Genomic DNA, 24,664 nt, shown 5'->3' with positions numbered 1-24,664 from the left:
TGGGACGGCTCTTTGTGAAGCTGAGAGCGAAGGGGGCTGCCGGCTGCTGCTGCTGAGCAAGGAGATGGAGCGCTTCTTGGGCTTCGTCAAGCAGATAAGACGATCGAGAAGAAGAAAAGGCAAAAAGTACCGGCCAGAGGAGGATTACCATGAGGGCTATGAGGATGTCTACTACTATGCTTCAGAGCATTTCCGAAGTAAGTATTTTGCATAACCTCATTTTCCTTTGACTGTGATAAATGCTATGCTTTTAAGATTTTAAAAAACCCCAAATGCAAACAATGTTGCTTGCTAGAATCTGAGCCTCATGCAGGTATTAAAACATCAGTTTCTGTTAGGGCTTTATCTGGCTGTGACTGCTTGATGAACAATACAAAGCAGCTGAAGTGGCACAGCTGCTCTCAAAGTGAGCAGGGTCTGTCTGCAAACCCGGGTAAGATTTCAGGTGCAGTTAATTGCCTCTGACTGCTGGAAACCTTTTGTGAAAACACTTCGTGTTGAGAAGCAATAGGGTGGCGGTAGCCCTTGTATAATGCCTTTGGAAAGCTGCATGGTGGATATTTTCAAAGCGCTATAAAGGCAGCAATCGCTCATTTGTAAGTTGGAGTTGATGATTAATGTTTGTTGCGAGGCAGACCGTCCTAGTCCTCTGAGCTTCTGCTGTGACCTGCTCTTTTGAGCAGCAGGTAACCCAGGTGGGCTGGCTCCTCGCTGCAGGTCCAGGTCCAGGACCTTTGGTGAAGAATTACGTGATGGGGTTTGTTTGCTTGCGCGCACGTGACAGCAGCAGCTCGCCCAAAACCAAAATAAGCCACCTGCTCGGAAGTCCCTGTGCAAACTGTGCTCTGTTCCCTGCAGCTCGTTAGGGTTTATCCTCTGTACCTGTCGGGTTTTGGAGGTGGGGGTCTGCCTTGGGCATCTCCAGGAGGGAGGAGGGGACATGCCCAGAGGGGCTGGCGGGAGGGGAGCCACGCTCAGCCCCTGCCCCCGGGGTATCGTGCAGTGCTGTCAGGGCGAGCTGCTGGCAGGAGAACCAGTCATGCACAAAAATGACTTCTTAGAAAGGTTTCTGCTGTTCTGGCTGGTGGTTTGGGAGCTTTGGAGTGAAGCTGTGCCTTTTGTTGAGCGGATGAAGTTTGATGCACTTTTTTTGTTGTTCTGTACAGTGCGAGTTGCTGTCAGTATCTTTTTGTGTCATTTGGCTTTGTTTCCATTTTGCTGAAATAAATTACAAGGACCTTACATTTGTTTTAAGACAGAGCAATGAATGTGATTGCGCTTTACAGCACCAGAGTACTGCTGTCCTGTGGGAAATTAGGAAGCAGGAGATTTTTCCTGTTGGTTTTCTCCCAGTGCACCATGCTTGATTGTCTCCAAAAATAAACTAATGCAGAGTGTTTGGTTGTTTACTGGTTTTCTCCTTAATACAATTTTGGTCTCTTTCAATTTTCAAGAAAATTTACTACGCTGATAATCTCATAATTCATCTGTGTTGTTAAGACTGAGTTTTTCTAAGAAAACACCTATTTGGGGGGCGGCAATACAGTGGCAACAGGTGACATATTGCCATAAAGTCTTCTGCACAAGAAATAAAAATTTTAAATCTGCTTAGGACTGAAAAATATGCAAAAAATATGTTAGTGAAAGTACGTAACTTTTTCTTGCTTTAATATGTAAATCAAAGGAATGTGTCAAAGCAGTATGTCAAAATATTTCCCTAGCTGATTGTTGTTGTTGAAGGTTTTTTAAAATAAGAAAGCAAAACCCCACCAAAACTGTCACATGTAGTAAGGGTTTCTCAAATGCTGATTAATAAATTATTAACTTTTGACTTAATGTAAGGCACGAAGATTGAGCCACATATCTAATAGGTTTTTCCTTTTATTCTACTTAGAAAATAAAAGGATAGTACACACTTCAGCCTGTGGAGGTCATAAGTCTTTCAGAGTGGGTGACTGTGTGTCAGGTTTTGAAGTGGTTCTTACAACAGTGATCAGAATACTCAGATCGCATGGTCAAAACAGTGCAGAGTGCTGTGGAGTTACATGCACAAGGAGTTTGCAACTTCTTGCAGTTACTTAAACAAAACATGTCACAGGAGATTCAAGCCATGAAGTGTTAATAGAGAAAACACAAACACAGTTGCTCCTCAAGTGCTTCTTTTGCCTGGTCTTTACGTGTGCTGTATGTGTCAGTGTTTTGGTTGGGTAGCTGTGGTAGCTACTTAAAGCAATGTACAAAATATGAAAAGATGCCGCTGGTGCTACTATAAATGCTTTCTTGAAATTGAATTTCACGTAATGGGGACAATGAAATGTTTCATATTTAATTTCGTTATGATCTGGTGTTATGCTGTTTACAGTGCAAATCTGGAGTAATTGCAGAGCCTTTAATAGCCATTCCTTCTGCATTCGTATGCTTAGAAGAATGCGTGCTTGACAATAAGATCATATTTATTGGTTTGATTTTCACAGTATCGGAGCTAATGAAATCAAAGACATGTTGTTCATTTTACTGAACGGAGTTGGAGCTTTTTTAGATTTAGTTTCCTCTCCCTGCGTTGTTATCCATCCCTCCTCCATCGTCATTCATGAGTTATATATCCAATTAGCCAGTGCATTTGAAGATTGTCTGAGCCTATCACTTTATGAGCTTGTTACTTTCTTCCCCCCCACCTCGTAATATTGCTTAGAGTGTTGTATAAAGGCAGAATTAATAGGAAAAATGCAGAAACTACATTAGAACAACCGAAGGATCAAACAGAAAGAAAGCAAAGTTAAAAATAGAATAGGCCCGTGGGAATCACAGGAAAAAGGTGACTTTAGTTTGTCCTCAGCCCAGCTGTGCCTGCGTGTTGGGATACTGTAGCTCCTGCTGTCAGGTATACTGCCTTCACTCCTTTGAAACTTTGTCATGGAAGACCATGTTAGCTGTGATATTGGGTCACAGCTAGATGAAAGGAAGGTGCAGTTGTGCCTAAAGCTCCCTGGGTAAAAAAGACACCCCAGCTCCCGAGTCAGACATCTTTTGGCTTGGACATTTCATCTATTTGGGTTCAGTTAAATGGATATCCTTTTTGACATGCAACATCAGCTCCCTTATCTTTCTGGAGGGTCTCTTTCTGTGCTACATAATGCTAGAATAACTAAAATATTAATTTTTGTATACAAACACATATTGACATTAGTGGGGCAGGCATCATGCTCATTTTGTTGAGAGTTTGCAGTGTTAACCTAATGGATGATGAAATTGCTACCCAACCTACTCAGACAAGTTGGTTCTTATTGCACAAAGTGCTTTAAAGAACATTATATTTATCTTGTGCAGCTTTATGGCACTGCCATCGAACCTGTTCCTTTTAATGAGACTTTCCCTGAAAAAGGCCTGTGTTATACAGGGTGTTTTGAAAATATGGACCTGATTTGAAATCACTATATCTCTGCAACCACGAACCGCCCATGAGTGAAACTCTTACAGTCTGTACAGCGGGTGGAGGGAACATGGCGCATTTACAGAAAGGTTACTAAAACTTGATAACTCATTAAACCGCTTGTAAATTTTTGTGCAATTATAACGTGTTGGGTCCATCTTTTTGAAACACCCTGTATTATTGCCATGATGGATAGTAAACATGAGGAATGCTGTGTGGCAGAGCTGCCTGGAATGCTCTCCAGAATGACAGAAGTCCTTCCTCTGAAGTCAAGGTATTTTGCCAAGACCTTCGAGTTTCAGCCTCATCTTGAGCAGGAAGGTGTTTTTGGGATCCAGCCCGATTTGGTCATCTCTGACCAAAACAAACACAACCCTCCTCTTTCCCCAACCCCAGCCTGATTTCAGTGCTAAGTCTCCTATTTTGCAAAGCACTTGGAAGGATTCGGGTTTGTTCCAACTGATTTTGGAACCTTGCAGGTCGTGTGAAACGTGGTTGTCACGATGTGCCCACACAAGTCCAGAGGGCTGTGAACACCCACTGTTAAATTTTGACTTATGTTACTTCTGGTTTCTGTCACCTACCCCTTACTAAAAGAGACTCCGTTTTCATTGGTTCTTCTTATTCTATCGTTCCTCCCAACGTGACATCAGCAGCATAGCCCATCGGCATCAAGATTTAATCTTCTTTGTTGATGTGATGAAAATGTTAAAGACTGATCCCAAAAAACATTGTTTAAATAATTCTGCTAATAAACTCCCACGAACCTGGAAGGTTCCATTTTTTTAGCCCTGACTTTAAAATGGTTCATTTAGTCACATAGAGTCCCACAAATAATTTTCTTCTGCACTTTGTGAAGTATTTGTTGTTTGACAGGAGCGTTGATATTTTAGACAAAGTAGTCTGCCATAGCGTATCTGCAGTGAAGTCACATATTGGTTTTCTTTCTGATGCCCTTTATTAATTCTTTCATGATTCTTGTGAGAGAATCATCTGGTTCCTCAGTTTCAGGACATCAACTTCTTTGAATTTGCCTCTAAAATGCATGTGATGATCTTTCCATTCTTTCAGTTGATTGTCCCATCTCTCCCTCCCTATGTCATCATTGCAAAGTATTTGACTCCCAGCCTAACAAATAAGGCAAAAAGGAAAAACTGCAAGTTTTATATAAGTCCAAGTTGAAGATGTCCTCTTTGACTAAAATCTGGGAATAATTAGTTAAAATGAATATTGCATATATGATATGCTATTTGGGATGATGTCAGCAGAAAAACTCTGTTTGGGCGTTATTCTCCAACACAACTCAATGTTATGGTACAGAAACTCCCTCAGCTCCCAAAAGCTTGCTGATAAATGTCTTTGCATTTCATACCCTGGGTGGCTTTAAAGCTATATTAAATATTGATATAAGAAACTTGCCACTGAAATAGCACTAAGACAAAACACCGAGGAAAGTGATGTGCCTATGGCTTCTTAATGCTGCGGTCAAAAGCGACGTTGCTCTTGTCAAGATATTCTCCATTTCATAAATTGGTACAAAGAGTTCTTGTTTGCTGCAGTCTCATATATTTGATTGGGGTTGTAAAAGAGTTAATGGTTTTATGAGTAATGTGGTAACAAGGGTATTGAATATCTCTAGCTTAGGTTGCAGAGATGTTAATTGATCTTAAGGGTGAGGAATGCAGGACAAGCGCTTTTCATTTTTCAAAGAGTGTGTGTTGCCAGTCTCCAGTTTAAATGGATATGTGAGTGGGGGTGGTGTGGTGTGTATTTCTCCTCCAATCCCAGATCTTGTCAGTCAGTACAGTAAAATCTCAGCTTTCATTGAAACTAAAGGTAATAGATTTGTTGCAGGCTACAAAGAAAAAAGGCTTGGTAACCTGAGCAGAGAATATGGCAGGCCTTGAAAAGACAATGAAAGTAATCTTTGTTTTAAATAACTAAAATTTATTAAAACTTAGTTCCTTTTCCTTAGAGACCGTCTCGTGATTGTTGGACCCTAAAGGTTTTCATTAATGTACTAAAGTTCTTCAGTCTGTTTTCCATAAATAACTTTTTTCCTGAGGTCTGGATAACCCCAACACCACAAGTCCAGCAAGAAAGGGATGTGATGCCCGTGGCCAGGGAGACTCTATTGTCACGGGGCCACCGTCCAGTGCCGGTTTGCAAGCCAGGCATAGTGACAAACAAGGTGACTGTATTTAAGCTTTATTGCGAGGACAGACAGTATCAACTTTCCCATTCAGAGATTTCTGAAGGAAACAAAAGTGGTAGCAAGTGACTGTCTCTACGTCCACTTCCAGCATAAACTTCCCCTGTGCAGGTGCCAATTATAACGTTTTCTATTTTGGAAAGAATTCAGGAACTCATTAGATAAAAGTGTTGTACCCTCATGCCGTTTCAGTTGCTTTTGTATTTTCATGTGTGTTAGATTCTGGATTTTTTTTTTTTTTTTTTTAAACAGTTGGTCATTGCATCAAGTGCAGTTTCGTTTTTCTTGACAACCATCCACTTGCAGAGGGTCACTTGACTTCTGATGAGCTGTGTGTGTTTTGGAGGTGACCCTGTTCATATACATCTTGTTTGTTACGGTCGTTAGTGAATGTATCCTTTCTAGAACCACCCAAGAGCTGGAGAAGTATTACATATTATTCTCATTTTACATAAAACAAGCTAGTAGGAATGGGTTAGCTAGCAGCTTTTGAGCATCCCATGAAACTATTTAGGCCTTCCCAGCCTGTAAGAAATATGCATTTATTAAAATCTTATTTTACTCCTGTCTTGTTTTATCTTAGTTAAAAGCCTGTAAGTCTTGGGATGGGGCTTGTGTTTGTAAATGCTTAAGCTGTTTTGGATAGTGGCTTTACCCATGTTATATTGTTTACATGATAATTAAATCGATGTTATATGTGTACTAGCATGATACCCAGTGAGACACCTGAGGCTGTGGGGTTCCTCACAGGAGTGGAGCAATGTGGTTCCTCTAGGCAGGTGCGTGTGAGTTTTGGTGAAATGTTTTTGTAATCCATGAAACAGGCCACAGAATTTTATTTCCCCCCGCCCCCCGCCAAGCCAGTGGTACAATAGCTAATTTAATTTTGTTAGCAGTAGGATTCCTTTTTTAAATGACCCTTTGGAGCTCTTCTACAAGTGGCCCTTAGGCTCCTGGGGCAGCACACAGCACGGATGGTAAAACATTGCTTTAGAGTTCCTGGAGGGAAACCAGCTAATTTATTTTAAGTCACTGAAATAATGAGACCTGAGTTATATAATTCTTTGCATGAAGGATAAACACTTCTCTCTGCAATTATGAATGTACAATTGCTCTGCTACTTTTCTTTCATTTACTTTCTGGTCGTATTCTTTACTGATTTATTAAAGATCTTGATTGTCTTTGCTCAAGAAATGGATTTCTTATAGGTTTCCCTCCTCTTATAGTGGCTGCTGGTATGAGGTTGTACTTCCAGCATATTAGAGAATTTGACACCCTTTATATTTTAGTATGTCTAGAATATATGATATTCAGGTTCAAACAATTAAATTTAGAGAGACCTGGACTTTCTACTTCCTGAAATTATGTGTAAGTTCATGTTTTTAATCATGACTTTGCCAAGTTACATCATGAACATGTAGTGATGAGATTATTTTTTCCCCTTGGATATTGTGAAGTGAATGAAACATCAGGATTTATGAACCTAAGGTTAGAGAGGTAAAAACAGCTACTGAGGTGTCGATTTTAATATTGGCCTCCAGTTCCAATGGAAAACTTAAAGCAAGTAGTGGTACGAAGAAGGAAACAACAATATAAGTGCCTTGCTGATGAGATTATAAACATGTATTGACTGATTGCTGTATTTTTTCAGTAGGGCTTGCCAGCAGCTATAGTTAATCATCAGCATGAATATAAACACCTGTTTACCATAGTATTTTGTATAAGGCAGATTTGATAGTCTTCATCATGTGTGCAGAATTTACTAGGCAACTTTGTGTAATGTTTTTCAGCAGAAAAGAGCAGGGGTAGTGCTGTGGCTGGGCACAGGAGTCTGTGACGGGCAGACTGCTGCTGACCTGGAACAGTAACTGTTTTTTTCAGAGGATTTTCTATAATAGTTTCACTCTGAAACCCAGGAAATTACACACAAACCAACATGCAAGACTATTGCATTTCTGAGGGCATCTACTCAAAATCTAAAAGGAAGTAGAACTAAGAGTGCCTATAGAACCTCAGTGTGGCCTCTCTTTAATGAGTCCTTAATGAAGGACTGCTGCTCATTTTTGTGTGGCACTTGTGACAGATTCAGAGGCTGCGCCGAGTCCTGGAGCAGCATAGTGCCTGGACTTCCCACCATCCTTCCCCTCGGGGCTCAGCCCTCATTCCCCTGGCTTGAGAGCTTGAATTTGCAGGTATCTGGCACAAGCTGCTGTAGCATGCCAAAGGAAGTATGGTTTGTGTATATTTAAAAAAAAATAAAAATTAAAAAAAAAATATATATATATATAAGCCTAACTAGTCTGAAAAACCAGCCATAAGGCATCTCAGGCTGCAACTTTTAAATTGTTGCATACCTTTGATGATAACCTCTCTCTGCTCTAGTTCTCCACCTATGAAATGAGGTTAATGGTACCTCTCCTTCACTGTTATGCTATGAAAGTAAATGAGTGTTTGCTAAGCTGTCAAATGCTGCCATGATGAGCACCATGGAAGAGCTCAGGAAGAAGTTAATGCTTGTCCAGAGAGAAGGGCTTGAATAATGTGTGGGAACTAAGACACGGAATTGTACTTTGCGCAACGAGGGGGGGGGAAAAAAGTCTTGAATAATTCTTTGACTAGTTAAAATCATTTATTCTGGACAGTAAATGAGACAAGGTCTCGTGAAAAAGTAGGAGATCAGGTAATTAAAGATTGTGTTATAATACATATGCAAAAGGAGGCCAAATTGAGGCTTGCCAGGGATTCTTAAATGAGGCACTTGCAGTTTCCAGTTTGCTTTTTTAATGAGGAGGATGCGGTGTGCGTGTAGTAGAGAACATGGAGCAGCAGTTCCTTGGGTTTTAGCATGCAGTGGGAATTCCATAACAGCAGGTTATGGGCATAATACTTGCTATAAATGAACCAAAATCTCCTTGTTATTAAAATGGCAGAAGTAAATTTTGGTGAGTGGCCATAGGACCTGAATCGCACACATGGCACTTCAGCGGATCTTCTAATATAGTCTGGGAGCACCATGGGCAGCTGTGGGACAGAGGAAAGAGGAATCAAGTTTATTTTTCTGCTGTCCATGTGGACTTTGAACAGATGACGAGAGACATTCACGGAGAACTATCCTTGGAAAGGTGGCCAAGGGAAGAGCCGAACTGAAGAGGAGCGTCAGGGTGCCAGAGAAGGTGTGAGATGTCACCACCCTGCAGGAGTCTGCGGGGTCTGGAAGACCTGCTGGAGCAAGGAGTGAACCCTTCAGGTTTGCCCAGCCTATTCTGTACTTGCTAAACGTGAGCCTTTCTGTAAGGCGCATGGACACCACATCTTCTGCCTAAGCTTGACACTGAAGATAGGCCACCAGAGATGGTTTTCCAGCTGTCAAAATCAGGCTTGTATTTGTAGCCCTAGTGCTTGCAAAACCTGTGTGTACGTGCTTGGGTGTGGAGTTGAAGAGGGCAAAGAAGGTGGAAGAGAAGATACTTAGGGGACGGTAGAGAAATTTCTTTGGAGATACACAAAACAGGACAAGGCTGCAAACACCTTGATCTACCTATTGAAGTTAGATCCCTTCAAATCTGGCTGTGCTCTGAGCAGGGGACTTGGGCCAGGGGACTTCCAGAGGGCTCCTTCAACCTCAAATATTCTGTGATTTTATGAAAGGGAACGTTGGTTGGAGAAGAAAGGAGGACTATAGAAGGCAGAAAGGAGAAAAGGATGATTAAACACAGCTGTGGGGGCAGTACTTTCAAATGAAACTATGAAAGTGAAACCAAAAGTACACAGATACCATGTGAAGTATTAAATCAGTAAATTGTGCTTTCAAATTTATTCACAAATGCTTCCTTTGGGTATGTTTAACACACTCTGTGGCTGCTCAGATCTGTTATTTTGGTAACACTGTCCCGCTCCCAGAGGGGGAAACTCCTCGCTCAACAAATACACCTTGTTGCTATTCTGCCAGCTGGTAGCATTGCTATTAAAAAAAGAAAGACGGGAGGGCAAGAAAAAGCATGCACAGTGTATTACAAATAAATGCAGTAAAAAACGAATAGTACACAAATACATATTTTAAATACAGAACTATATTACATTTTACCCTTGCTTTCTGCAGGTTAGAGTAGAAAATAATGTAAAGCTGTGGTGAGCTGCTACCTGTGCCCCGTTTGTAGGAGCCCAGCTGAAGTTGTGTAGTCAACAGGCCCCTCTCAAAGATGAGTCACGGCAGGAGCTGCGGTGCCGGCTGACACGCCAGAAGGCTGTGCTGCCATCCAGCGAGATCTGGACAGGCTGGAGAGTTGGGCAGGGAAAAATTTAATGAAATATAACAAGGGAAAGTGCAGAGTCTTACACCTGGGCAGGAACAACCCCAGGTTCCAGTATAGGTTGGGGAATGACCTATTAGAGAGCAGTGTAGGGGAAAGGGACCTGTGGGTCCTGGTGGACAGCAGGATGACCATGAGCCAGCGCTGTGCCCTTGTGGCCAAGAAGGCCAATGGCATCCTGGGGTGTATTAGAAGGGGGGTGGTTAGTAGGTCGAGAGAGGTTCTCCTTCCCCTCTACTCTGCCCTGGTGAGACCTCATCTGGAATATTGTGTCTGGTTCTGGGCCCCTCAGTTCAAGAAGGACAGGGAACTGCTGGAGAGAGTCCAGCGCAGGGCCACAAAGATGATGAAGGGAGTGGAGCATCTCCCTTATGAGGAAAGGCTGAGGGAGCTGGGTCTCTTTAGCTTGGAGAAGAGGAGACTGAGGGGTGACCTCGTTAATGTTTATAAATACGTAAAGGATGAGTGTCAGGAGGATGGAGCCAGGCTCTTCTCGGTGACAACCACTGGTAGGAAAAGCGGTAATGGGTTCAAGCTGGAACACAAGAGGTTCCACTTAAATTTGAGAAGAAACTTCTTCACGGTGAGGGTGACAGAGCCCTGGAACAGGCTGCCCAGGGAGGTTGTGGATTCTCCTTCTCTGGAGACATTCAAAACCCGCCTGGACGCCTCCTGTGTAACCTCATCTGGGTGTTCCTGCTCCGGCAGGGGGATTGGACTGGATGATCTTTTGAGGTCCCTTCCAGTCCCTGACATTCTGTGATTCTGTGATTAGCACTGAGTGCTTGGAAATCAAAAGGGATGTTTGCCATGCTGTCTGATAGGGATGTCACATCTGACAGCCTGTTTTAGGGGAAATGAGAAGATGCCTGTGAAGGAAAGTTGGGAGGGAGCCTGAATCTCTGACAGAGCGCTGCCAGCAGCAGTGCTCAGGTCAATTGTCAGCAAACACAAATATGTCTGGTGGCATTTACAGTTTTGGAAGCAGGAACACTGATTTTTTGTTGGGTGTTGGTAGAATTTTGCGTGGCTTGTCATGAAAGTGCGATATTCCCTTTCATTGCTAAAAGGAGACAGGAGTGACTTCTGTGAGCTCTCCAGGCCGGTGCTTATAACTGCCCATCAATAATTAAATGAAGTGGAGTGCAGCAAGACGGTGGAACCACTGGCTTCTGTGAAATCCCTATGAATTTAGTGATGCTTTGGTTATCTCTGAAATGCTCCCTCTGTAACTTGACCCATATTTCACCTGGACTCCCCAGAAGTTTTCCGGAGGAGTCACGCAGGAGTCCTCAGCACTTAAAAATCTGTTGCCATTCACTTCTGCCATAACCCGCCTGAAAAAAAGAAGTCTTCTCGAGCTTAGGGCGTTAATGATCTGCTTACATTTTTCTTGGGATACTCTAAGCATAATTACAAAAACAGAAGTATATTTAAACATGTGAGTGTCGATAACGTTCCTCTGCTCCTCAGTCACCATGTACATCTCTGCTGGCTCGTTCAGGCTGGGAGTACCCAGGGGTGGAGGAGAGCGGGAGGGAGAGGTTTGTCTACTGGAAAGAGTACGGCCCTCCTTTGAAATACTGCCGCTCCTGAGCATGTCATAGGGATAGAGAAAGCACTGAAAATTATCGTTTTGTAACCAGGACTTGATTGGTGTGCTGCAATTCAGTGCTTGTGTTTTGTTCTTGGGCGGGTAGAAAACAGTGCTCCTTTATAGTTTCTTTTTTTCTGCCCCCACCCCCCCCAACTTCTCTGAACTTGGGCTCTTATAATGGATCTGAACGGCTGTGGATTTTGTAGGGCAGACTGTGCACTGTGAATTGTTTCCAGAGACTGAACAAAACTGTCGAAGGCCATTCTAGTTGCAGCCCAGAGTTGGTGGTTCTTTGTGCTGGACAGATAATTGGGCTTTTTACAACCACATGTCCATTCACAGGAGGTTGTTTTCTTCCTCATAGATAATGACAAAAGTTTATTAGCTGTTGGTTTAAGTCTGTTACAAAAATGTAGTGCCGGTGGCATAATTACTCAAGAGTTACATCACTGTGAGTAGAGAAGGCAGCCAAGGTAACACACTGCTCCATTGTATGAAAATAGCTTTAATATATGCAAAATGCTCAAATCTTATATATTTCTCAAAGCATTTCATCAAGGCAATTTAAAAAATTATGTGAAAGTATTTGCTTGGAACTAATTATCACATAGCTTCAGTGTGTTGGTATTTTACACACTGGTGAACTGTCAGTGGATCTACAGGTAAAGAAAATGTAGTTTTGGTCAGTGATCTCTTATTTTTTAAACATGTCTTTTAAGTCTTGATGACTTGGTAAGTATGTCTTACATGATTAATGGATAATAAGTAGCAGCAGCTTTATAGCTTAGAGATATATATACATATACACACACACTAAGTGATATGGGGATATGTATAAATAAGGAGAAAAATTTAACTTGATTTTCACTAACCTACAGAAGGTAATTAATAAAACACTTATGATCATTTCTGCTAATTTTAACTGCTTCTCTAAACAGTTAAAATTGTTCCTGTAATTACTGTTCGTGTTTTCTTAGTAGCAATTTATATTTTTTAAATGCAGAGCTAAATTAAACTTAAAAAAGAATCTGAGAAACCAGTAATATTTAAAAATCTGTAGTAGTTTAATAGGTGAATTGTCCTGATTTTTTTTTTTTTTTTTTTTTTTTTTTAAATTATAGTAGTGATTGGAAATGATCAGTTGTCCTGGTTTTGTGATGGTGACATCAGTGCTTCCCAGAAGATCACTGGGTCATTTATCTGGATTTAGGCTACTAATTTCAGCTGTGGAATCTGGAAATTTTGTCAGTTTTTGAAGTCCAGTCTGATAGAGTAACAAATACCACAGCATGGAGGGAGAGGTTAGGTGATTATATCTAAATGAGAGAACACACAATTTGGTCTTTCAGTATTACATTCAGCCTACTGTGTACTGTGGCGTGGTTTTTTTTTTTTTTCCCTTTACTGATGTATATAGTTCATTAATTCTTCAACTGGGCTTTGGGCAATTGAGTAACCCCGGTTTATGAGTTGGTTTGTTTTCCCAAAGTTGAAATTTCATGAATTTTCTGAATCACAAACCTGGAAGCCTTTTCTCTTCACATATCCTGAAGTCTTTTAAAATACTTGAAAAATGCAATTATGGTACACATTACCCCCAAAATTTGCAATATAAGAAATATTTTTCTTGCAGTTTTGTCATAAAATTGAATAATATCATGAAGGGGAGGAAGGTAACACATCCCATCTGCAGTCATTTAAGCCCTCATGCAAGTAAGGGCTTTCTGGTCACATTCAGATTAGAAAGGATGGATACATGGGTGTGTGTCTTTATTAATAAAAAGCAGAAAACTCCTGCTCATGGTCTACAGTATGTGTTTTTCTTTTAAAAACCACAAGTTACTAGTATTGTGACTGACAGCTGCTCTTTCTACTGATTTATTTAAACAGAACTGTCCGTGCTGCTCAGCAAACCAGGAGCATGGTTGGTTGTTGATGTGACAGCATAGTCTGCAGCTTGAGATGTATATGACCTGCCTTTAGGCTTGACCTAAGGCCACTAGGGATGCCTTAAGACTAGGTAAAAAAAAAAAAAAGTGAATAGGAAGCTGTCCGGGGAAGAAGCAGAGGAAGCAAAGTTCAAATAGCCTTTGTATCTGCAAATTCAGCTGTTTTATGCAGAGATTGTGGACGGGGGTATTAATGTTGGTTTTGTTTTTTTTTTTTTCCATGCATCTGAAGATGCATGGAAGATTTATTTGTTTATTTATATCTGATGCATGGGAAACAAAGCTCTGAAATATCAGTCTGCAGTGATTGCACTTTTCCTGGTTGGTGTTTATTTTATCAAGCAGATTTGTAGAATTGACAATGGGGTTTTGTGAGCATTTTTTTATTGTCTTGGCTGTGCCTTGGTGTAGGCCAGCCAAAGATTTGGTCCTGCAAGTGCCAGGAATGTAACTGCATTAGTGTGAGTAATCCCACTGGCAGAGGTTGGATATATGGGTCTGTAGCAGTGAACACTAAAGAAAATAGCGTGTATGGATAGAATAAAAAAGTAATTCTAAGAGTTTCTTCCAAATGATTGTTGTTTGTGTTGTGTTTCTGTACTCTGTTCCACTTTCTGGAAGAGAGAAAAAGATATTTTGACTGAGAGATCAGCATCCTTGGATTGTTTCCTCTAAGACAATTTGTAAGCATGCGCAGTTTTATTTCATTTTGGTTCACAAGTGAAATTGTTCAGACTTCAAAAACAAAGCCAGTTGATTAGTTCTGCATTATTTCATTTCAATGCATGATTTCAACCTTGTTCATTAAAGCTGAAGTGGAAAACGTGGGTCTGAAGGACCACTGTTGACAGGATCCACTAGCCTGGAGCACAGAATTCAATAATAGATTAATACAGTTTACTGCTGATTTATTTTCTTTGAAAAAGCCAATTATTCTTGCCAATATCTTTTATACATGAGCCTTCACTTAGAATTTAAAATTTTAACCTGTAATAATAATAACATTTAAACTGTAATGCTGCTGGGAGGGAGGAGAGGGAAGGAGGGGAAAAAAAAAAGTGAGGCTTATTTAACACTGACTCCCAAATGCTCTTCCACTGAGCAAAAACTGAAGTAGATGGATGTATTGTAGCAAATACTAAATGTGTTAAATTGCCTGTCAAGTACAGTGATTTTTTTTTTTTTTTTTTTTTTTAATTTTATGTATTGTATTTATTGGAGGAAAATGGTTTCAGGTGTAGCTTTAGGGAAGACCTGACTGCTGCTATTTACTGTATGAAATCCAATTACTTATTGCAGAATCCAGGCAAACAAATGTGTGCTTCCTTTGGTGTGGAGGCCAGTGGGGATGCTGAAGTTGTAGACTGAGTTTTGGACAGGAGCTGAGCTCGTCTGTACACATACATAGAAAATGCACATGTGGGTAAGTGACAGCTTGAGGGGTTTTTTGGTAGGGTGTAAAAGACTGGAAGTGGCAAAAGGTTATCTGTGTGTTTGTATTGATCTCTCTGCTAGAGCAGCTCAGTGTTGTTTCTTCAGATGTGTGAAAAGACAGACCCGAAGAACTTGTGACAAAGCAGACTTCCGAGGTGCAGTCACTGTGGAATAAATCATTTAAGTCTGGAGCTTTGGGTCGCAGTGCAGAGAACAAAGATACAAAGCTTTGGTCGCTGTGTCTGCAGTTAGACTTGGGTCTAATGCAGAACTGAATGACTGCCCTTACTATGTGAAGGTACTTGTGGTGTTTGGAGGGGGCATGGGCACTCCTGAGCTTCTCCTTTGAGAGCAATTATTAGGGAAAAAAAACCAGTTGATGTTGAAATTTCAACTCAAATATGTGTGTGTGCATATGACTCGGGAATCGTTACTTTTGAGCAGAAAGTTCCTTCAAGAACAGCATGTACAAAATCCCCTTATGCTGCTTCTCAAGTGTAGATAAGCTGCATTTCCTCGCAATGAGCCTGTTTGAATTGTTGAGGGGAAAAAAATGAGCAACCTCTGTAACAGGCAAAGTTCCTGTATCCTCAAGGGCTATGACCACTTCAAACATCTTTGAGTTTCTATCAGTAAGTTATTTCCCCAGCTCTGTATTTTTGCCATGGGGAATAAGAAAATAAATATTTAATCAACGTGAAGACATTCCTCTGTACTGCGTGTGTTGGGGACATGTCCCTCCCAGGCCTGTCCACCAGCAGTCTGCCGGTCTGTCCCCTTGGGCAGATACTTGTGTGCTGCTCGTGATCTGATGGACAACACTTGGCATGTGGGGACACCAGCAATTTCTTTTACTAATGTTTGCTAGCTGGTGGTGAATAGTAAAGCAAATCTCAACCTGTCATTCCTTGAAGAATGATCGAAGTGTAGGAGGATTTTTTTAAAAAAAAATTATTTTATTTTAACTCTTTTTTTGGTTGTTTTTTTTACTTCATTGACAGTCTATATATTTCTGCTGTGGGAATGGGGAGCAGAGGCACTGGGTGAGGAGGTGCCAGAGACAGGACAGTGTCCTCACCCATTCCAGGACTCTCTCTGCCCATTAGCAGGCGTAAGTACAGTTTTCCTAGATGAGCCTTAGCACCAAATCTGGCCTCAGGCCTTCTCCTTGGGCACATCAGATACAGACCTACTGAAGGCAAAATATTTTGTGGTTTCTCTGTGTGCTTTGGTTTATCTTGACATGCTGATGAATCTGAAGGCTAAGAACAGCTTTGTCTACATTGGATTTTATGTAGTGTGCAAATGGATGCAATAGATGGGCTTCTTCCCCCCTCTGTGAATTGTTTTCTGTACAGAACAGTGTGTGTCAATCTCAAGATTGTGAGTCTGCTCTGGGGAAAAGGTTTGTGACTTCTGGATAACCTTTAACTCCAGGAGCCACTCAGAGATGCAGAATTAAAAAATTATTTTAAAATGTCGGTCAGTCTACAACTTGTTTTTCAAGTATTTTAAGACCTAAAGCTGCCTAAAAACAACATGTCAGCATTTTTGTGTTGGAAACCTTGGTTTTTTTAAGCCACCAGTGGGGCTAGCACTGTTACAGAAAATGAAGATTTGTTTTCACTTCCTCACTTTATTTAGTTTGAAACCAAGACGTCAAAGAATGTGGGGGAATGAGAGTTGTTTTACAGAAATTAAAGTAACTGGCCCACATACACCCTCAAGTAAGACTGATGAATGGTATAAAAGTAAGTAACAGGTTTGTAGCACTGCCGTAGCAGGCATGAACAGTGTCTAGCAGAAGGCCAGATCTTTCTTACGATATCTCAGCCACATCCCATCTTGGTCTACTGAGGGACTGTGTCGGGCCAAGAATTAAACCTGTTTTTTTTCTGGCTTGTTTTAGTGCTTGAAGCTCAAGATCCACATCCATTGGTGTCACGCTGACCTGCTGTGGTTCAGGTGGTGGTAGGGGCTGGTGGGGCTTCCTGGCCTTGCTCCCAAAGAGAAGGCTGAAGGTCGTGTCCCAGCTGCTGTGGTGGCTGTGGGCAGGGGCCTGTCCTGCACTGACATGGCTTTATCTGCCTCTGCACAGCCCCAGTTCTCCTTCGTGGCCTCTCCCAAAAGCACCAGTAACAGGTGGGCATCAGTGATGAAGCAGTTCCCATTTTTAGCCTTTTTGGGTCAAATCAGGTCCCGCACTTACTGACCTAACCAGTACTTTCATGAGAATTAGAGAAGAGTGAATTTTAAAATGTTTGTACGAAAAATAAAGATTTTTCTTTGTGTCAGCAAGATACATTTACTCTTTGTTTACAGTTGTAAAATGCTCCTAGCTGTGAGTTTTTTCTTGTCTAATTAATGCTGGTTAGATATTGACTCTTTGTATGAAATTACTTTTTTTTTAAAGAGACATCTACTGAATTAAGGGAAACAAAAAGCTTTGCAATTATTATTTTTTTACCTTAGGTATATTTGGTGGTTTGATTCACTAGCTTTTCCTGTACTGACTGATTGACTATCCTGAATTGTCTTTTCGAGCAAACTTCATGCTTCTTGCTTTCAACTTTGAAAGCGTCTGGACATACTGGATGAACTTAAATGTAGGGTCAGTGATTGCAAAGATGCTATTTTTGAAAATTTGATGCCAGGTTATGTAGGCAATATCAAGAAAAAGTAAATCTGTTGAACAGGGAATGACTCTATCAGTTTTGGGGAAACCAGTTTGGGGGGGTTGGTGGATTAAATGAAGTGTGTCTAGATGTCTTAAATAATGTAATTGTTTCCAAGCAACTAATGCCAACTGTTGAGAGTAAAGTTAATTTGCTAATGGGAACATTGGACCCTTTGAGAAGCCATTTCAAGCACCAAGTTCATTTCAGAGATTTAATAATTAATCAAAGTGACTATATTAAATGTCAGTGAATATATCCATGCATTGCTATCATACTTGTCTCTCAACATGAGTTTCCAGGCTCTTAATGATTAAAACGGTGAGATCTGTAACGTAATAATAATGCTGGTGCACTGGAAGGCGAGGTACCTCTTGAACATTCTTGCTGAAAATTCTTCAGCTTGGACTTTGTTATGAGCAGTGGTTATAAGGAGTCCTTTAAACAGGTTAACCCATGCCCACATCTTGCTTGGAGATTGCTTTTCTTCTTTTTAGAATGGAACCCAGACATACAGGGCCAGATCTTCAGCTCCCACTGTCTCTCCCCCATGGCTTCCCTTTGCCATGCTAATGGAAGAGCAGGTGTTATAAGGAAGATACCTGGGTTGCAGAGAGCTGCGTTTAGCGTAGTGAGGTTGGCTGATAGAATTTGCCTTGCTGGTTTCTGTGTGTTTCTTAGCCGCATGGTTTCATGAGGTTGTTCGAGCTATGCTTGTGCTGTGGAAGGGCATGAAAATTATAAAAATGATCTCATTTATACACGTGCACAAGTGTGCATGGATTGTTTGAGGCCTCAGACATGGTAATGCAAGAAATTTCTGATAGCTGCATGTGATACAAATAATCTGAAATTGCAGCCTGTAGCATGTCTTTCCATGACTGTGGTCATGGAGAAGAAGCAAATCTTTTGCGCTAACAGAGGTCTCTCTGTAGTTGTTTGCTGTTGGTGGTAATCTTGTACTGCAGTCAATTACTCTGTGTGTGGGTGTACACATGCACACACTTGAGATATTTTAAGAAAAGTCTTCCAGCCTTCTGGGAAGAAAGAAATCACTCAGTTCCTAAAAATCCACTTAAATGCAGGACAGCGTACTGTCTAGAGTCACTTGCAAGTGCTCTCTAGAGCAGCATTAAATCACTGAATGTTTGTTCCAGCTTCTTCATAAAACCCTGTTTTTGAGAGAGGCACATACTTGATGTGTTATGATAAAGCAATCGTGTTAGTACTGAATATTTGCGTAATGCAGTTGGCTTATAGTCATGGAGTAGACAGGTCGGAAAGGGCTCCAGAACTTAAGGTTTGGTTGTGGGCTTCCTGCAAGCTTGTGGCTCAACCTGGTACTTAACAGAAGATGCTCTGGGCTGTAAGGATACGGTCTCGAGAGGATCTGTGTCATAATGGGCTAAAGAAGGCTACTAACACTCTCAGTCAGTAGACAGCGTTGTTCCTTGAGGGCTCGAGTCGCTCAAGGTAAGCTGCCAGGTTGCATTCATTTGTTATTTCCCATAGCTTCTCATGTCAGAGATGGCAGCTGCATCACACAGCTTGAAAAGTCAGGGGAGGAGGGGGGCAGGGAAAGAAAAAAAAAAAAAAAGAAACCAAAGTTCTAAATGATCAAAATTATCGGAAGTCCAGCATCAAAGAGACAATGGCCTTAAAAAAGCACATTATAATGCAGTGGGGTACGTGGTGGCTGTGATTGTTTTCTGAGCCATGTTTCGATATCTCAGAAGCTGTGTGCTTCTTAAGAAACATCATCTGCCTGTGAGTAGTTCCCCATGACCTTATATGAATAGTGTACAGAAATCTATGTAACATAAACGTTGATTCGACTTTGTGGAAACATGGCCTGAATGAGAGACCTTTGAAGTAGGTAAGAGGGATTGTATTTACTTCTGCAAAGATCGTAGTTAATCCAGTTAGTCGATATACTGAAGTAATAATTCCTTTTACTGTACAGCTGCATGTCTCCCATCCCCCTGCAAGTTTTGTTCATAATGTTGATTTTTTTTTTAGGGCTTCACATAATTGCTATTTAAATCTAATATAATTACATGTTACTTTATGTATATTTTTTAGACATAATTCAGATAGAGAGGTGTGTTTTGTTCTGACCGTAGCACTGATCTCCCACCTTTCCCCCTTCTGAGGGAGCCAGTAGCTGCTCTTCCATCCCTCGTGTGCTCAGCGTCTGCTCTAGATGGGCATGGACCACAACTGGGCTGCCGTTGGCGAGCAGGCTGAGCTTTGGCCAGGATGCCCTTGGAGAAGGGGGCAGCTGGGACACAGCACCTGTTTGGTTGTATACTCCTGGTGAGCCATAGATTCAGCATCCTTGTGCTACTTGAATGTATGGCAGGGCTCTGACAGCGTGCCCGCTGTGAAGAACTATTTTATGGCCCAAGAAGTACGGAGAAACAGCACTCTTAAAGGTCAAAAACCTCACCACCAAACCAAAGCAAAACATTGGGATTTGTATTCAGACGTGGTGAAGGAACAGTGCTTTTCCTTGCATCCTCTGTGAAGTCCAGCTCTTAAATACCTTGAGTCATAGCAATGGACACTGTAAGCAGATTTGCAGAAATCAAAGCTTTTGGTGATAATGAGGAAATCTTGCTAGTTGGAGAGCTAATTTAACTAAAATTATTCAATAAAAGAGTAAAAACCAGGAGCTTGGTGTGTGTATATATCTATCTAATTAAAAGGAGACTCTGGAGAGGTTTATTAAAATACGAACAATGCAGAGGGTGTTTGTAATGTCAGTGGGCAAGAATTAATAGAGTGTAGTAGAGACAGTTGTGTGCTACAAAACTGTATTGTTTTATCACTGAAACTGCGCTGTCACTTGAGGCTTTGAAAGTGCTTTGTGACTGTGGGAAATATTTTTCTTCTTTACTGGGAAATGTCTCACCTCTGGATGTAGCAAGAAAGTGTATTAAAAAAGATGCAATTAAAACGTGACAATGTGACTGTTTAACAAACGTAAAATGGAAATTACAGTGCCTTTTTTTTAAAGCCTTACTCTGCTACAATTTCCCATAATGCTAAGACTCTCAAAATCTTTTCATTTTGTTCTGCTGAAATCTGGTGATAACATTACCGGATAACATCCACATTTTTATGTTTGCACAAGGTTTTCAGAGTGGTAAAGTGGGGATTAAAATATCAAAGATCATTATTTTGTTCCTTTTTCTCTCATAATATTGACTTTATATAGTTTTCTTCTATAACCACTTAAGTTGACCAAAAAAAGGACAACTAATTTTGCTGTAAAATTAGGAGAGGGTTAATAATACTGTTAAAAATAGAGTGAAAAAAAAAAAAAGGTGGTTACATCCATTACAGCGGATGTAGCTGAGCAGGGTGAGCTTGGGTCTGTTTGCTCTCATTCATGCAGTTGTACCCAGGTTTCCCTTGAAGTCTGACCCTTTCTTGCTACTTTTGCTTCTTACATACATAAGGATATGCATTTTATGTATCTAGATATTGTCAACGCACGTGTATATAAAATATATTAAAAGCATAAATACCTAAAAAAGCAGCGTGTCCCTTTTCTCTCTGCGGAGAGGGAGCAGGCAGCGCCACGTGCCACTGAAGCGTGAAGCATCGCTCGAGCCGTGACTGCCAGGCTTGACAGCGGTTTTGCCCTGAGGACGTGTCAGAGTGCCGAGAAACTCTTCTGTCAGGAAATCCTCTGTGATCGATTTCATTCCCTTGGAGCATTTTTTAACTTTAAGTCACTGCTTCCCAAATTTCAGGTATAGGAACCAAGAGGGGAAATGAATTACCAGAGTTGATTGAGCTGCAGGAGAGCACAGAATTAACTTGTGGTCTTGAAAGAGCTTCATCCCCACAGCACATGGGAGAAGCCCCAGCTCCACGGGTCATGTTCTACATTTGCCAGGTCAAACTGTGCAGTAAACCTACAAACCAAAGTAAATTCCCACCCTGCTGCCCTTTTCTACTGACCGTAAGAAACTGACAGGCATCCTCTTCTCCTCATCTCCTGAAAGATCTTCCTAAATGTTTACCTGATTTCATTCCGGCCCTGCTGAGCAGCAGTTTTAGAAATGGTCCATATGGGAAAGATGCTTCCAGAGGTGGTTATTCCTTTGTGCTCTGTGTTTCTGGAAGCATAGCTGCTGCAGCCCAAAACTGCCTTTATGGGGAAGAAACCTGTCCCTGCAAGTAAGTGGTGTGGATATGAGATGGATGTATACACACAGGTGTACACATGCAATGTTGGCATGTAAATATGAAACTGATTTTCAGTTCTCTAGACAGTTAAAATTGTTTTCCAAGTATGCCCCATAAAAGTTAGAAACTGTGTTACTCTATCTTTGCTTTCAAGATTTTACCTCAGTCGTGTATCCCAGTTGAAGCGTAGCACTGGGCTCATATTGATCAGTGAATTGTTTTATAGGTTGTAGAGAGCAGTCTGTTTTGGAGAACCAGTTCTTGTCAAAAGGCGCATGCTTTTATTAGTTAAATTAGGAGTAGTGGCACTGAACTTCTGTGATTGTAAAATGTAAATGCAGTTAGTGGAGACTAGCACAGATAAATTCCTCTGCAGCTACAAGGTGTTTATTGGGTTTTTCTGTTTGCTTTCCTCACACTGAAGTCTTTGGATGCCACAGCTGCCAAAGCCCCCATTTGTGCATGCTTGGAAGAACTGGATTCCCCCTTGAACATCCTTCTTCCCTTTCAGGGACCTTTTCTTGTACTTGACCTGCTTTTCAGTGCCTTCCCCATCAGTAACAAACATCCTCCCAAACTTGCCAGCCTGTGAGGAACAGCTGAATGACCATGACCACCCGCTTTCAGGCTGTCCATAGCTGGATATTGCAGAAAGTACCTCCCAGTAGTTCTTGCTGAATAAAAAGTATTAATAAGTCTGTCTCTAATAAGTAGCAGTCATTTCCTGTAGAAGTTGGTTTTAACAGCAGCGCTTACAAAGGAGATGACTACAGTTGTCTTCAGCCAGGGGAGCTGTCGATGAGCTGCGCGCTCAGCTCTGCTATTGAAGATGGTAAGACTTTGTAAGGGGAAAAGGTGAGGAAACTATCAGCTGAAATCTTTGTAACTTCTATTTTTGGCAAGTATTGCAAGCCAGTGCTTTGACAAGACGTTGTGAGGAAAAACACTCAAATAGCTGTGGACTCTAAATCAAAATGAATTTTGACATTTTGAGTTGACACCAAGAATCAGAACAAATAGTATTGTAAACTAAACGCAAATGTCAAAGGATTTCCCAGATACATTTTTGAAAGAACCTTATCATGTATTCACCTCCTAGTATGATCGTTGGCCTGGAAACAGGGCTGGATCCTTTGCCCAGTTGAAGTTTGCCTGGTTTGTTAGCACAGGCAAGCTTCTTAAACAGAGCTCTCATCTAGTCTGTTGAAATGACCTTCATACTCTAGGTATATGTGGGACTCCAGATGTTTTCATGCCATGTAACATTTGGTTAGCCAAATGGTGGATTAGTATGTGCTTGAAATCAGGAGATTTTGATTGAAATAGATGATCCCCAAACAAGAGTCTAATGGATGCTATATGTTCCAGGATGCAGGATGTGAGCCTGTGCTTTCCCTATCGCCTTCCTGTTTGAGGCTAAAACCACAGTGCAATGAGTCTGATATTGTCAAAAGAAACTCCTGCTGGTTTGCCGTCCATGCACATTAAATTCCAAGACAAAGCTATTGCAACCTAGTGGAATTTCAGCTTTTAAATTAATCCAGTAGAAAAAAAAATCCTCAAGGTATCCCCAGTACAACTGTCTTAGCTGAATCCAAACAACAAAGAAAGGTAAGATTATATGTAAATTTTAGGAGATAGTCAGTGTGATGTGACACTTAAGGTTATCTGTCAAAGACACCATAAAAATTATTATTGTGACAGAGCTGAAGTATAAAAGCATGTAAGCTTTTATCCAGTTGTAGCAGGACGCTTTTTAGTCGAAATACTCATTTGCTTGTGTGTTCTGAACCTTGCCTGCAAAGGTGGAGCATCTTGTGGGCTTCTATTCTGGTGATTCCAGCTCGTGTGCTCATTCTAGTCATTGGATGCAGTAGAGTGTTATGTTGAAGAAATGCAGTCTACGGTCAGTTGGCACATGATGAGATGTGGCAAATTACGTTGAAATCCACAGGGTTTCCAGTATCATATCCAAGCCTGTCCTAAAAGCATGAGCAATTTATGTTCTTTTCTATCTTCCCTAACAGTTGAGAAGGGCAGAGCGTTATGAGTATTTTTGGTGAGAAAGGGTCCAAACCTGTTTGTAAGCATCTCTATCCAAAAGCCTTCCTTGGAAAAGGGAAATGTCTGTGTACAGGTATTTTCTGCTTTGTTCTCTTGGGTCATTTGAGCTAAAGCTGCAGGTTGAGAGAGGCCCTTGTCAGGACTCTGCCAGGCATCTAAGTGGTGGCTCACTAACTTCTCACAAACACTGCACCAAGAACATGACTCAGAAATGTTAAGCTGGAGAAGGCAATATCAGGAATGGAAGTGCTCACTAAACCAAAAATGGTCTGTTTGAAATGGAGAGCAAAACATTTATTTTTTTTTTTCCTCATTCCCTTTAGACCAGTCATCCCTAGATAGTGTCTTGTAGTGTGTTGCCCATAAGATCTGAATGTGTTACTTAAAAGAAAAAGGATAATAAATATTGAAAGCTGAGGCTGATGGAGAAATACAAGTATGATTTTGTGTATAGAATGTCACTTGTATCTTGTTGCTTAAAGGCGACTGATAACAGGGAATATCAGTCTTAGAGTACAGAATGTCTTATTTATGACACAAATTAAAATCTGCTCTTCTGACTTTCACAGAAGGAGAAATGGGAAATAATTGGAACACCTGTTGATTCAGCTGCTGGAACTACTTGCCAGTTCCCCAAAATGTTAAGTCCAGTTAGCACTTACTGCCTTGTTTTTTTCTGAGCAGGAGGTCAAGCTACACCTGTCTTTATTTAACCTTATCCAGTTCTCAATTGGTGCTGAAGCAGTTATCACGGCCCATTGCAGGTATTGGCTATGATTTGATTATGAATACT

At 41.1% G+C, this 24,664-nt stretch overlaps 1 protein-coding gene across 5 annotated transcripts in view; it reads left to right on the top strand.

Annotated features, from left to right (window-relative positions):
- The first annotated feature begins 64 nt into the window (after positions 1-64).
- The window catches only part of GRIP1 (glutamate receptor interacting protein 1), a 224,981-nt gene continuing 200,381 nt past the window's right edge, over positions 65-24,664 (top strand). For all 5 annotated transcript variants that reach the window (XM_065627702.1, XM_065627693.1, XM_065627683.1 and 2 more), the window contains exon 1: positions 65-197. In XM_065627702.1, the coding sequence (XP_065483774.1) occupies positions 65-197 (133 nt within the window). The remainder of the gene's footprint in view (positions 198-24,664) is intronic.

Source organism: Caloenas nicobarica, chromosome 1, assembly GCF_036013445.1.
Source record: "Caloenas nicobarica isolate bCalNic1 chromosome 1, bCalNic1.hap1, whole genome shotgun sequence".
In the NCBI taxonomy this organism is placed as follows: domain Eukaryota; kingdom Metazoa; phylum Chordata; class Aves; order Columbiformes; family Columbidae; genus Caloenas; species Caloenas nicobarica.
Note: the sequence above shows the minus strand (reverse complement) of the source record. Positions and strands in the feature narration are given on the sequence as shown.